At 41.2% G+C, this 13,840-nt stretch overlaps 1 protein-coding gene and 1 long non-coding RNA gene across 2 annotated transcripts in view; one reads left to right on the plus strand and one right to left on the minus strand.

The window, feature by feature from the left end:
* The window catches only part of FAM199X (family with sequence similarity 199, X-linked), a 30,038-nt gene extending 16,257 nt beyond the window's left edge, over positions 1-13,781 (minus strand). The window contains exons 1-3 of the mRNA XM_066357600.1: positions 13,644-13,781; positions 13,360-13,558; positions 3,748-3,967 (exon numbers count right to left, since the gene is read on the minus strand). Coding sequence (XP_066213697.1) covers positions 3,748-3,967; positions 13,360-13,556 — 417 coding nt within the window. The 5' untranslated portion in view covers positions 13,557-13,558; positions 13,644-13,781. The remainder of the gene's footprint in view (positions 1-3,747; positions 3,968-13,359; positions 13,559-13,643) is intronic.
* The window catches only part of LOC136386046 (uncharacterized), a 394,494-nt gene that overhangs the window by 313,756 nt on the left and 66,898 nt on the right, over positions 1-13,840 (plus strand). The window lies entirely within an intron of this gene.

Below are 13,840 nucleotides of genomic sequence, written 5' to 3' on the forward strand. Positions count from 1 at the left end.
ACACTTACCAAGTGAAGAGATGCTATTAAGTGCAAAGACAACACACAGAATGGGAAACATTTCTGCGAATCGTATGTAGTATAATGGTCTAGTAGCCATAACATAAAGAACTCTTACAATTCAACAATAAAAGACAAATAATACAATTTAAAAAGGGCAACAGGTTTGAGCAAAAATTTTTTTCTAAAGAAGTTATTCAAATGGCCAATAAGCACAAGAAAGGATGCTCAACATCATCAGTCTTCAGGGCCAGGCAAATCAAAGCCACAATGATACCACTTTACAAACAGCGGGATGGCTACACCCAAAGCAGACAATACCAAGTGCCGTCTTCAAGGAGGTGGAGAAACTGGAACTTTGATACAGTCACGTGCCACAAATGTTTCAGTCAATAACAGACCCCATATATAAGGGTGGTCCCATAAGATTGTAATGAAGTTGAAATATTCCTGTTGCCTACTGACATCTTAGCACTCATAACATCAAAGCATAACACTTCACTCATATGTATGTTGTGATGCTAATGTAAATAAACCTACTGTACTGCCAGTGGTACAATAAGTATAGCATAGAATTAGGTAGAGTATGTAATAGTTGATAATAAGAAATAACTGTTCATGGTTTGTGTTTTTACTATACTGTACTTTTTATCATTATACCATTATTTTAGAGTGCATTTTCTACTTATTAAAAAAGGTTTGCTGTAAACAGGGTTACGTCACTCCAGCAGCAGCCTCACGCCTTGTGTGTGTCGTACTTCTCAATTGCATCATTATCTTTCTGCTAGATTTAATCTTCTGTTGCTTTAGAAAGTAATGTGCTGTCTAAGCCGGTAACCTCAGAGGAATAGGCTGGATCATACAGCCTAGGTGTGAAGTAGGCACTACCACCCAGGTTTGCGGACGTGTACTCAGTGATGTCCGCACAAGAAAATCACCGAATGATGCAGTTGTCAAAACATATCCCTGGCACGAAGGACGTGACTGCACTACTGGTGGGAATGTAAAATGGTACAGCCACTTTGGAAAACATTTTGGCAGGTCCACAAAAAAGTTAAACATAAAGATATCACATGACCCAGCAATTCCACTTGTAAGTACATATCCTCGCGAATTAAAAATACCATCCATGTAAGAACTTGTACTTGAATGTTCGCAGCATCCAATTCAATGTGCAAACAACTTAACTGTCCATCGGTTGATGAACAGATAAACATAACGTGGTGCATCTGTACAATCAATGGAATACTGAGCCACAGAAAGGAATCTCTGTGAACGGAAAGTTTCCGTGCCTCCCCCTGAAAATCTCTATCCTGAAGCCCTGATCACCAATGTGCCAGTATTTGAAGGGAAGACAAGGCTTTGGGAGGTAAGTAGGCTTCTGTGATTCAAGAAGGGGAAGCACTCATGATGGGACTGGTGACTTTATAAGGGAATAGAGACCACAGCTCGCTCACTTGCTTGCTCACTCCCCACCCCTTTCCATGTGAAGATACAGCAGCCATCTGCAAACCAGGAAGAGGGCCCCTGTAGAGCCTGCCCACGCTGGCATCCTGACCCCAGACTTCCAGCCTCCAGAACCGCAGAAACAAATGTCTGCTGTTTAAGACACCCAGACTGTAATATCTGCAATAGCAACTTGAGCTAAGACAGGAATGAAGTACTGTTACATGCTACAACATGGATGAACCTTGAAAACATGCTAACTGAAAGAATTCAGAAACAAAAGGCTACATATATGAGTCCATTTATATGAAATGTCCAGGAAGGCAAATCCATAGAGAAAGTAGATCAGTGACTGCCAGGTGATGGGGGTAGGGGGACCGGAGACTACCCCCTAACAGGGATGGATTTCTTTTTGGGATGATGAAAGTGTCCTGGAATTTGTGGTGATGGATGCACATCACTGTGAATATATTAAAAATTGCTGAATTACATACTGCAAAATTATTTAAATAGTGAATTTTATCTCAATCTTTTTAACTTTAAAGAAATTATATACCGTATTTTTTCACTCTATAAGATGCACCTACCATAAGACACACCTAGGGTTTTAAGGAGGAAAGTAAGAAAAAAAAAATATTCTGAACCAAATGGTGTGTTAAAATATTTAATAAAAGACCATATTTTTCACTCCGTAAGAAGCACGGGCATTTTCCCCTCCATTTATGGGGGGAAAAACGTGTGTCTTATGGAGTGAAAAATCCAATAATTTTTATGCAAATCATATTTACAACTATATATAAAACAGAACCCTTTGGAATTATATAACACAAAAATACAGAGGCTGTGAATGATTTCTCTCCTCTTCAAAAATTTAAACTTCAGCCCTGGCTGGTTGGCTCAGTGGTAGAGCGTCGGCCTGGCATGCAGAAGTCCCGGGTTCGATTCCCGGCCAGGGTACACAGAAGCGTCCATCTGCTTCTCCACTCCTCCCCCTCTCCTTCCTCTCTGTCTCTCTCTTCCCCTCCCGCAGCCGAGGCTCCATTGGAGCAAAGATGGCCCGGGCGCTGGGGATGGCTCCTTGGCCTCTGCCCCGGGCGCTGGAGTGGCTCTGGTCGCAACAGAGCAGCGCCCCCACAGGGGCAGAGCATTGGCCCCTGGTGGGTGTGCCGGGTGGATCCCAGTCGGGCGCATGCGGGAGTCTGTCTGACTGTCTCTCCCCGTTTCCAGCTTCGGAAAGGTACAAAAAAAGAAAAAAAAATTAAAAAAAAATTTAAACTTCAGTGCTGCATTGCTTATAACAAGAAAAAAACTGAAACCAATCTAAATATCACTACGAAAACTTACCAAGTTATTATGCAGCTCTCAGAAATAACGAAATATTACTAGTTGAAAAAAGGACAGGGCCAAACAGTAGTTGAAGTATGATTTAATATAATGCAAACAGACTAGTGTCTGCACAAGCTCTTAACAGTGCTAACCACAGCAGAGTGGAACTTTAAAAACTCTTATTTTTAATTTTATGTCACCCAATATCATTTTAATAAAAGCTATCTGAAAAGAAATAATACTTAATTCCTCTTTAGAATACAACTTCAAGTATTTGGATGGCTTTCAAACACATTAAACATTCAAGGATCTGTTGAAGATAACACTTGTTGTATTCAAGAGAAGCATCTTTAAATGTTACTGTCTTTTCCAATCAGAAAATGAGCGTGGCAACAAGATGATCTGCGCTTTCTGATAGACTGCATTATCATTATCAGGCAACAGTTCCAAGCAATTTGCCACAAAGCCATGTTTTACATGATATATACGCCACCAGGAAGAACACTATCCAGAGAAAAACAGCTCTACATATAAAGAGAATACAAAATGAGAAATTATATTTCTGAAAACATGGTTCAAAGTTATGTATTTATGATGACACTGATTTGTGATCTGAGATATATAACATGACCTTGATATAAGGATGCTATGTCTATAAGGACATGAAAGCTTTATAATGTAGGTAATGTAAGAAGAGTAAATTTGCTTTGATTCACGCACAGAAAGGTAGTGATGAGACAAAAATTACTTGAAAATCTACAAAAGGATGTTAGTAGCATCAGAAACCTAACAGGTATAGTAAGTAGCAAAAAATAAAGGATACACATTCCATCTTATTCTCAATGTTGTCAGAGATTTGGTAGGTTTGTATAAACACTGGAGAAATTTGCTTTGAGATAGAGATGAAAATATCAAAACAGTGATCCACACTTGTACTTAGGAAGTAATGAAGATAATAAAAGGGGAAGAAACCTACCTGCCATTCAAACTCGCTATCCGACCAATCCCAGTATGTGCTGATAGAAGAGGAAACATCACTGCAGACACTCCCCTCAGGGAACAAATCAAAAGAGGTAAAGTCCTGATCATCTAACAGGGAATAGCAATCATCTTGATCTCCGACAGAAACTGATGAAAACAGCTCCTCACTGCATTCTGAGCTGGCCACACTCGTTCCACAGGAAGTGAGGTTCCACCTTAAGAAGAGGACACAAAAAACCACAGCAGGAATTAGAGAATCCATCCAACTTTTAAGATGTTCATAATACAGTTATGAGGAATGGGAGTATATTTTAGATAGGATCATGATATTATGATTGTTTTCAAAAGATTTATCTTTTGAGGCTATATACTGAAAAATACAGGAAGGAAATGTCTGGGATTTGTCTCAACATAATTAGGAAGGGCTTGATAATGAGCAGGGATGCCACCTGTGAATAAGTGTTGCAGCTGGGTGATGGGGATGTCAGGTTCATTATGCTATTCTTCCTACTGTGTATCTGTCTGAATCTTTTTATAATATAATATTTTTAAATGTATTTAAATTAGAGATCAAGTAAAACCTTCACCATAAGCAAAACATATAGCATGCTGGTTATGAGTAAGCTCTGAGGTCAAACTGAGCTCAAATTCTGACTTGGTCACTTTCTTGCTGTGCGATCTTAAACAAGAAACACCCTCTCCAAGCCCGTCTTATCATTTTGAAACCACAGTTATTGTGCAAATCACATAAGAATGCATAAAAGCGCTTAGCAGACATAAAAAGTGCTCAATACATAGCAGCTATTATATTATTAATGGAAGAGGGTAGTCATTGCAGGACAGAGAAGAGCACCATGAAAGTATACAGGTAGAAGCTCAATAGTGTTTCTTATATTTAGAAACTTTTGGCCCTGACAGTTGCTCAGTGGATAGAGCGTCAGTCTGGCGTATGAATGCCCTGGATTCAATTCCCAGTCAGGGCACACAGAAGCGCCCATCTGCTTCTCTCCCTCCCTCTCTTGCCCTCTACCCCTCCTGCAGCCAGTGGCTCGATTGTTTCAAGTGTGGCCCCAGGCCCTGAGGATAGCTTAGCTGGTCTGGCTGCATCAGCCTCAGGTGCTAAAAATAGCTCAGCATTCGAGCACTGGCCCCAGATGGGGATTACAGGTGGATCCCAGTTGGGGTGCATGCAGGAATATACCTCACTATCTCCTCTCCTTTCACCTAAAAACAATAAAAATAAATTTAAAAAAAGAAAAGCTTTCCCATATCGACTCTGGCTGGTTGGCTCAGTAATAGAGTGTCAGCCTGGCGTGTGGATATCCTGGTTTGATCCCTGGTCAAGGCACATATGAGAAGCAACCATCTGCTTCTCCTCCCTTCCCTCTCTCCATTTTCTCTCTTTCCTCCCCACTTGCAGCCAGTGGCTCAGTTGGTCCATCCAAGCATTGGCCTCAGGTGCTGAAGACAGCCTGGCTGATTGGAGCATCAGCCCCTGGTGTGGGTTGCCTGGTGGATCCTGGTTGTGGCACATGTGGGGGTTTATCTCCTCTCTTCTCACTTAGAAAACAAAACAAAAACTTTTACATATCAATGGTATAGGAGTCATTGCAAAGATGTTGGAGTAAGAAAGGAGTAATTAAGAAGATTAAAATGACCAATAATACCCAGTAATAACTAATTCATGATATTCTGGTACTTCTGTATGCATATATATTTTTGAACAGAACCAGCATTCTATATATATATTGTAGTATTCAACTTTCTTTCACTTATTTTAAGACCTATATAATATTCCATTGATTAAATGCATCATAATTTATTTATTAACCTTATTCCTTCAATAATATACTTAAGCTATCCAATTTTTTGGTATTACAAATAATATTGATAAAAACTTTTTGTTTATAATTGTGGTATTTATTCAAATATATAATCTCAATCAGGATAGATTACTTGAAAGGAAGTACTGAGTTGCAAAATACAAACACTTCTAAAGATAATATACTTAAATACCTTTCTGAAAGGCTGCACTGGTTTACACTCCCCAAAGCAGTACATGAAAGTGCTCATATCAGCCTAAGCCAGTGGTGGCGCAGTGGATAGAATATCGGATTGGGACGCAGAAGACCCAGGTTTGAAACACCAAGGTCACCGGCTTGAGTACAGATTCATCTGACTTGAGCACAGGCTCACCAGCTTGAGCTCGGGGTTACTGGCTTGAGCGTGGGATCACAGACATGACCCAAAGGTCGCTGGCTCGAGCAAGGGGTTACTCGGTCTGCTGTAGTCCCCCGGTGGTCAAGGCACACATGAGAAAGCAATCAATGAACGAAGGTGCCGCAACGAAGAACTGATGCTTCTCATCTCTCTCCCTTCCCACCTGTCTGACCCTATTTGTCCCTCTCTGTCTCTCTGTCACAAAAAAAAAAAAAAAAAAAAAAAAAAGTGCTCATTTCACCACAACCTTAACAGCACTGGCATTTTCATTTCTCAAATTTTTACCTGATGGGAGAAAAACATGTTATATCAATTTTAATTCTTTGATTACTGGCAGGATCAAATTAAAATTATTAGCTATTCTGCTATAGCGTTTTTCTGTTAATATTTTCCTTATTGATTTTGTAAAGAGTTCTTTATGCATTAAGGATATTGACATTTCATCCGTAAAATATGTTGCAGAATTATAATTTTTTTTGGTCTTGAAATCTATAAATCTGTTTTCTTCTGTAAATTTCCACTAGCTTTATACTAGTTAGGAGATGATTTTCATTGCTTTGGCAGTAGTAGCCTAGGAAATTAATCCTTAAGATAATGATTTAGTATATCCAATATAATAAGGAACTGAAATAATAACTTCCTGAAGGAAAGCCTGTTATTTACCTATAATTAGGTTGTTTCACATTTATTAAATCCAGTTTTTTCTTACATTGTATATTTCATTTTTTAACTCCCCTTCTTATTTTGCATGACTAGCCTTAATTCCAAAGCTCTTAATTTACAAAATTCAAGAAACCCAGCCAATTCTTTGGCACCTTTTCTGCTTAGCTAAAGGTCAAGTATTTTAAATCTCTGAAACACACACACAGAGACACATACACCCTTTTATAAATAGGCAAATTATAAAATTCATCTAAGAATCCAAGAATATAACTTGTAACATTACCTAACTTCATCACATACTTGCTAGGCAGGAAGTACCCTCCCTTATTAAAAGACCAACAAACCCTGAATTCCCCAAACTGTCAAGGTCATGTAATAAAGCAACATAAAAGCTATGAACAGTAATCATAAGTTCCATCCTGGACACAGGTCAACTATATCTATATTGTGTACTGGGCAAACTATTTTCTCTCTTTTGTCTGCAAATTGCATGAGTTATTTTTTTTTAACCTTTATTCAGTCACCCACTCAACAAACATTTAGTCAGAATCCTCTATGTGCCAAGTACTGTATCATGTGCTAGGAAAAGCTGTTAGATAATTGTTTTTAATGACAATTCCTTTTCAGTTTGCAAAACTTTAATAGAAATGTGTTATCTCCCTTTCAGAAATAATGATTTTTTAAAACTATGCCATATTTAATAACCTTATGCTTAAATCACTGACAAGGGAGTCAGGAATTTTGCAGACTTGGTTTACTATTGGTTTTGTGTTACCCTTAGGGCAAAATCAGTATGTTCCTCAGTTCTCCAGATCCATGACTTTAAGAAATAAAAAGTTCCGGGTATTAATAAAAGTCTTTTGCCTTTTCTCTTAAAAAAAAATTAACAGCCTGACCTGTGGTGGTGCAGTGGATAAAGCGTCAACCTGGAACGCTGAGGTCACCGGTTCAAAACCCTGGGCTTGCCTGGTCAAGGCACATAAGGGAATTGATGTTGCCTGCTCCTCCCCCTTCATTCTCTCCCTCCCTTCTCTAAAATGAAAAAATAAAAACATAAAAATTAACAGTAGCATGAAACCTGGCTCATACTTAAATCACTTACAAAACACAAAAATAGTATGTTTTACTATTAGAGATATTTTTAATTCTATTATCTTCTAAATTTGCAAATGTTATCTTTATTATTAAAAGCAATGTCAATAAAAACAAAGTAGGAAGTACTTTTATCTACTACTTGTGGTAGTGTTAAGTTGGCATAATTTTTCTGAAAAGTATTTGGTAGTGTGTATATATCAAGAGCTTTAGAACTGCTCATTCCTTTCAACTCAGTAATCTATCCCCTTGCACAAACAGAAATTTGGAAAAAAGATGTACAAACATGTCTAAACAGTATTTTAATAGCAAAAAAAAAAAAAGGAAAAATAAACAACTCCGAGAATGAGGAATAATTAATAAGTTTTTATAATAATTAAAAATCTTATTTTCAGGCTATTTATTGAAAAGGAAAACACTCAGAATATAAGTGCAAATAACCTAGTCACAAATTATACACATGGCCTGATTCTGATTTTTAGTACTTATATATGTACATAAAAAGAAAATTAAAAGTAACATAAAAATGTTGAGTTATCTTGAATGAAAAGGATCACTGAGTGGTCTTTAGTTTTGTATATGACCACAATTTTCTATAATAAGCTTTCATAATAAAAAGCTATGGGATTCTCTCCGACTGTTCTGTTGGTTTCAAATGTATAACAAATGATCAGTGAGTATATGCACTGGCCACTGAACTACTCAAATTTACAAAGCCTTTACATCTTCTTCCACTAAGAAAAAGCTCCCTAAGACTAAGATTCTAGCTATAACCATAAAATTATTCACAAAGGAGACTTTCTCCATACCATAAAAATGTTGCAAAGAATCCAAGTGAAATGTGGTTTAACCCAATAACTAGGCTTCCTGCCCAAATTTTAATTAAAAAAAAAAAAAGGTAAAGAGAAGAGTATTTATCTGCAAGGCTGTTTTTTTCCTAAGAATCCAAAAACAAAGGGCTTTCACAATGGTATTTTGGTAAAATCAGGAAAAGCATGTGCACCCTACATACATTCTTCTGCAGTCCTTTCTCTCGCATAAACCTGACCATTACCTCTCAGGATGAGAAGCCAGCCAATAAGCAGTATGGAAGAAAGTCCCACTGTCCGGCTAATGAAAGTCACTCCAAATCTGTGCCATTCATTCTCAGAGAATAGTCCCCTCACACCAAGAATATTCCATCACTGACTCCCTGCCAGAATCCCTACAGAGCACCCCTGATCTCAGCTACTCCTCTGGAGCCCCCAGGTCCAACGTTGGGGCAAAGAACACAACCCTCATAACTCGACTCAAATTCCCAACTCCCTCCCAGGGACTGTAATTGCCTTAGGATAATTACACATTCCTCTTACCTCCTCTACAGTCTCGAAAATACAAACATTCCAGGTCATATTTTTTTCCCCTTCGTATTTATTGATTAATTTTAGAGAGGAGGCGGGGAAGAGAAAGGGAGAGGGAGATGGTGGGAGAGAGAGAGAGAGAGAGAGAGAGAGAGAGAGAGAGAGAGAGAGAAGTGGCGGGGGCAGGGAGAGAAGGGCTCCAGGTCATTTTTAAGGCAACTTCTTCCATTTGGGCTTCTGAGTTCATCCGTTCTACCTCTGTGATGCCCCCCCTTGTATTTCCAATTTCTCCCTTTCCTGTAGGTTGCTTCTAAGGAGCTAAATCTCTATTCTCAGAAAGTAAAAACTAAATATGGCAAAAGACAAAGAAATCACTTTTATTTCCAAATATTACCACATCTCCTTTCCTTCCTGTCCCTGCTAAATTTATTGAAAAGGTACAGCTAATGTCTCAGCCTTGGTAACCCACAGTTCTACTTGTGTCACGCTACCAGAATTTCTGTTCTGATTACTCCCAAATCTGTATTTTTTTTTTAGCCTGGAAAGTTCTCCCAAACCTGATCCCCATTCTTAACTTGTCTCAACAAGTCCCCAAACCAAATTCCTCCTGCCTCTGTAACCTACATCCCTTCGTGGAACGTGCTCTCCCGCCTGTGACAAGCACCTCTTCTGCACCTCTATTTCTATCCTGAGATAGGAAAACTGTGGGTGGTACAAAAACACACAGTAGTCCTGGGGTTTTTCTGGTTATGAGTGATTGAAAACAGGGCTCCAAATCACATAACGAAGTAACTGCTTTATACAATAGCTCACTTCGCATCCTGCCAACAAGCTGTGCAAAAGGGGGGGGGGGACTTTCCTCCCACACAATTTTCGCAATTATTCAGCGTCAAAGCACTGATGCACTCCGGAAAGATGAAGAAACTAACACATCCAGCAGTTCCTATTAACCCCCTTCATCTCACAATTTAATTACAGGACCTACCAATAACATTATAATTTTTTCAATTTGCTAAAATAAAATGACATCTTTTTTTTTTTTTTTGATGGTGATGGTGGAAGTCACAGTGGACAATTGTGAAGAGAAAATGCACAACCATATCAGAAAAATCATGCCCCCAACATCAAAAAAAGAAAAGTCTTTAACATTATATATATTCCACATTGACATTTGAATTTTAAAAAAATATTTACATTATTTTGCTTATTGAAATTCATTTTACTCTCCCCAAATTCCAGACAAACCTACCTTGGTGGTAAAACCCTAAAAGATACTACCAGGAAAGTGAATTCTTAGCAAACTGGCTGTGTTCATGTACTTTACTTTCTACCGAACCTAGACCAGTAATACACCAACCGAAGTCACAGGTGACCCTAACCTAAACACCACAAGCATTCAACCTTAGGGGTTATAAGTAATAGTGCCAGACTCTCATGGTTCATGAAGGTCGCAAACGTAGCCCAGAGTCGAACAAATGAACACGCAGCAAATTGTCACCATCCTAAGATCCTTATCAACAGCAATATTTAAACACTCTCCACAGCTTTCTTATCAGGCAACGAGTAAGAAGCAAAATGAAGGTAAGTCAAGAGTCTGTCCACATACAAGCTTTCTACTTTCTTTCTTTTTTTTTTTCATTTTTCCGAAGCTGGAAACGGGGAGGCAGTCAGACAGACTCCCACATGCGCCCGACCAGGATCCACCTGGCATGCCGACCAGGGGGCGATGCTCTGCCCCTCTGGGGCATCGCTCTGTTGCATCCAGAGCCATTCTAGAGCCTGAGGCAGAGGCCATCTTTGCTCCAATGGAGCCTCGCTGAGGGAGGGGAAGAGAGAGACAGAGAGGAAGAAGAGGGGGAGGGGTGGAGAAGCAGATGGGCGCTTCTCCTGTGTGCCCTGGCCGGGAATCGAACCCAGGACTCCTGCACGCCAGGCCGACGCTCTACCACTGAGCCAACCGGCCAGGGCCAAGCTTTCTATTGAATACTTGAATACTTTCAATGAAATTTGTTTTATAATGTCTAAACCCAAAACAGAATATACTCTATCTACTATATAGATATGATTTTAGGATTGTTGCTCAAATTGGTGAATGATCTGATGAAGAAAATAAAAGGCGACAAATAAAACTTCAAAATAAAATATAAATAAAAGAACTCCCTAAATTCTGCCCCATGTACACGAGTTAGCTGTTTACTTCTCCCTGAATAGAAATGATTGGAAGCACATGGTCTTCTCAAACACTATCGTGAGCAGAACATTCCAGAAGAAGTTTTTAAAGCCATGGTAGGCCAGGGCAGAATCATCACCTGCTCCAAGCACCGCTAATTCTGCCCTCCCTGGTCTCTGCTGGGAAGAACAGAGCAAGATATATCACACCTCCTACTTCCATTCCAAGCCTTGCGAGAAGCAGGGTAGGAGAGGAAGGTTTTTTAAAAAAGCAGACAGTAACTAGGAAAAATAATGCTTGACTTGGAAAAACAGGGTTGAACAGGAAGTTCCCCCTCTCCTCTCTTCACTGCCCCATTCTGCAAAAACCAAACTGAAATCAACGTTGTTTTGATTTCACCAGTTTCTAAGAAAAGGGGTAGGAAGACACAAGGAAAAAAATGAGGAGAAAACAGTAAGAAATATATTATTCTGTTGCTTCATCCCCCACCCCCCTAACCCATCTCGTGCTTACTCTCAGCCTCAGTCCCTCCACTCCCTCGCCCTCACCATCAGAGCAAGCTAATTCTGAAATAATTTCTTTCCTGTGTGTTCAACTTAAAGCAACGCTGCAAAATGTAAATACCAAATGTGCACAATAAAAGTATTCTTTCACAGTATTTTCCAATACAAGCTATCCTAAGCATACTGATTTCATGAATATGTGACACTCACGTTCTAGTTACCTGATGGGTTAAATAGGCCTCTGAGAGCTAGTCTAAGAAACTATAACAACCATTTAGAACAGGGGAGCCTTTAGCTCTGTTCCAAGTTTCAACACTGGCTCCAAAGGAGTAATCATGGTTTTGCCTAACTCATTTTTATGACCTTGAACTAAGGCTTTTCTCTCTGGGCCTCAGTTAACACCACTTCCTTTTCAAATGTGTTACATTGATATCCTGGATGACTTTTTAATTATAGCACCTTGTTTCCAGACATTATAACTTTCTTGTATGTAAGAAACATGTTTCATACAACCCTTGTATCTGATAGAAGCTCAGTAAGGCTGCAGACTGATTTAAAAGATAGCTGGGAACATACAAAAAAACACTAAAATGTGGAAAGATCTATTCATGCTCACATTACAAACTGGATCAGAAATCAAAATTAGACTCCTTAATTGAACTCCAGTATTTTCCATAGCTGACTCCTCTCTTCCTCCCTTTTTCTCCACACATCCACCCAGGCCTTTGCATAGGTATCTCAAACATCCACCTATAAAGGTTGGGGTTATGTGCAAAAACATCTTCAAGTCCCCCACATCTGATATAATACTTAAATGCTTGCATGAGAGAAGTCTCCAGAATACTCCCTTCTAATAAAAGTTTATAGTTAGAGGAAGCACCCTCTGAATAAATTCGTATTAAGCAAACTTATCAAATCTCGCTCCATCCTTCCACGGGGGACCAAATCTAAGAGACGCGCTACATGAAGGAATCTTCCAGATTTAAGCTTGTACATTTTTGGAAGGGCCTAAAGAGCAAAGGTAAAGAGTTAATAAAGGGTGGGGAGAGTATTGTCTGGTTTCCTACAGCTTTACTAAAAAAAATGGGGGGACTGGTGGAAAGATTTGTGAAACAGGTTAAAAATTGGGGGGGAAAGAACACGATAGCTTTAAATGGGCCACATTTCAAAAGATCCGTGGATTGGTTTTGAGCCATCCAAAACCCACGGCTCGGAAATGGAAGGGGTTAAACTTTTGCGGGTGGAAGGGGAGCAACTAAAAATCAAAGGTGAGGATTTGGGACTCGCAGGAGACAGATGGGGGAGGAGGAAGGGAGAGAGGAGGGAGGGAGGGGCGAGGAAGGAGGGGAAGGGCGGAATCGCCACGGTCAGAAGATGAAGGGGAAGAGAGCAAAATGCCGGCCTAAAGGAAAAAGGGAGGGCAGGGGTGAAAGGAGGGGGGAGGGAGGGAGGGACAGAGCCTGGGAATAAGCGCCGGTCGGCAAGGCCGGTGGGGGAGGGGCGCGCGGCCGTGCAGACCCGGGGCGGGACCCCAAGCCGGCCGCCGAGCGGCGGGCCCCGGCTGGAGGCAGGCTGCGGGCCAGCGCCCCGCCCCCGCGGCCGCGACCGGCGGCTCCTACCTGTTGGTGTGGAAGCGGTGGAGCGGGTCGGTGCGATGGCAGGAAGAGAGCTGGCAGCCGAAGTCGCTGATGTCCAGGCAGCCCGGCTCCTCGCTCGGGCAGGTGCCCGCCCCGCGAGGGGGTGCTAGGAGCGGGAAGGGCTCCTCAGGGGTCAGAAACTTCTCGTACGAAGTGGCGGCCGGTGCCTCGTCAGACATGGCTGCAAAAGGCCAGGCTAAGGTTCCCTCTCGGCTCGGGCCCCGGGCTGCTCCCGCGTCCGCCCCTGCCCCTGCCCCCGCTCTGACCTGTCCGCTGTAGTCGTCGCCGTCGCGCCCGGCTGTAGCCGCCTCAGGTCACCAGCAGGCTGAGCGCCGCGGCCCGACGCCGCCCCAGGAGTATGGCCCCGCGCGATCGGGCTGCTCCGGTCCGCTGCCGCCTCCGGGTCCCCGCGCCAGCGACCCAGGGGCTTCCGCAGCCGCCTCTGTCGCCGGCCTTGCTGCCG

Source organism: Saccopteryx leptura, chromosome X, assembly GCF_036850995.1.
Source record: "Saccopteryx leptura isolate mSacLep1 chromosome X, mSacLep1_pri_phased_curated, whole genome shotgun sequence".
In the NCBI taxonomy this organism is placed as follows: Eukaryota; Metazoa; Chordata; class Mammalia; order Chiroptera; family Emballonuridae; genus Saccopteryx; species Saccopteryx leptura.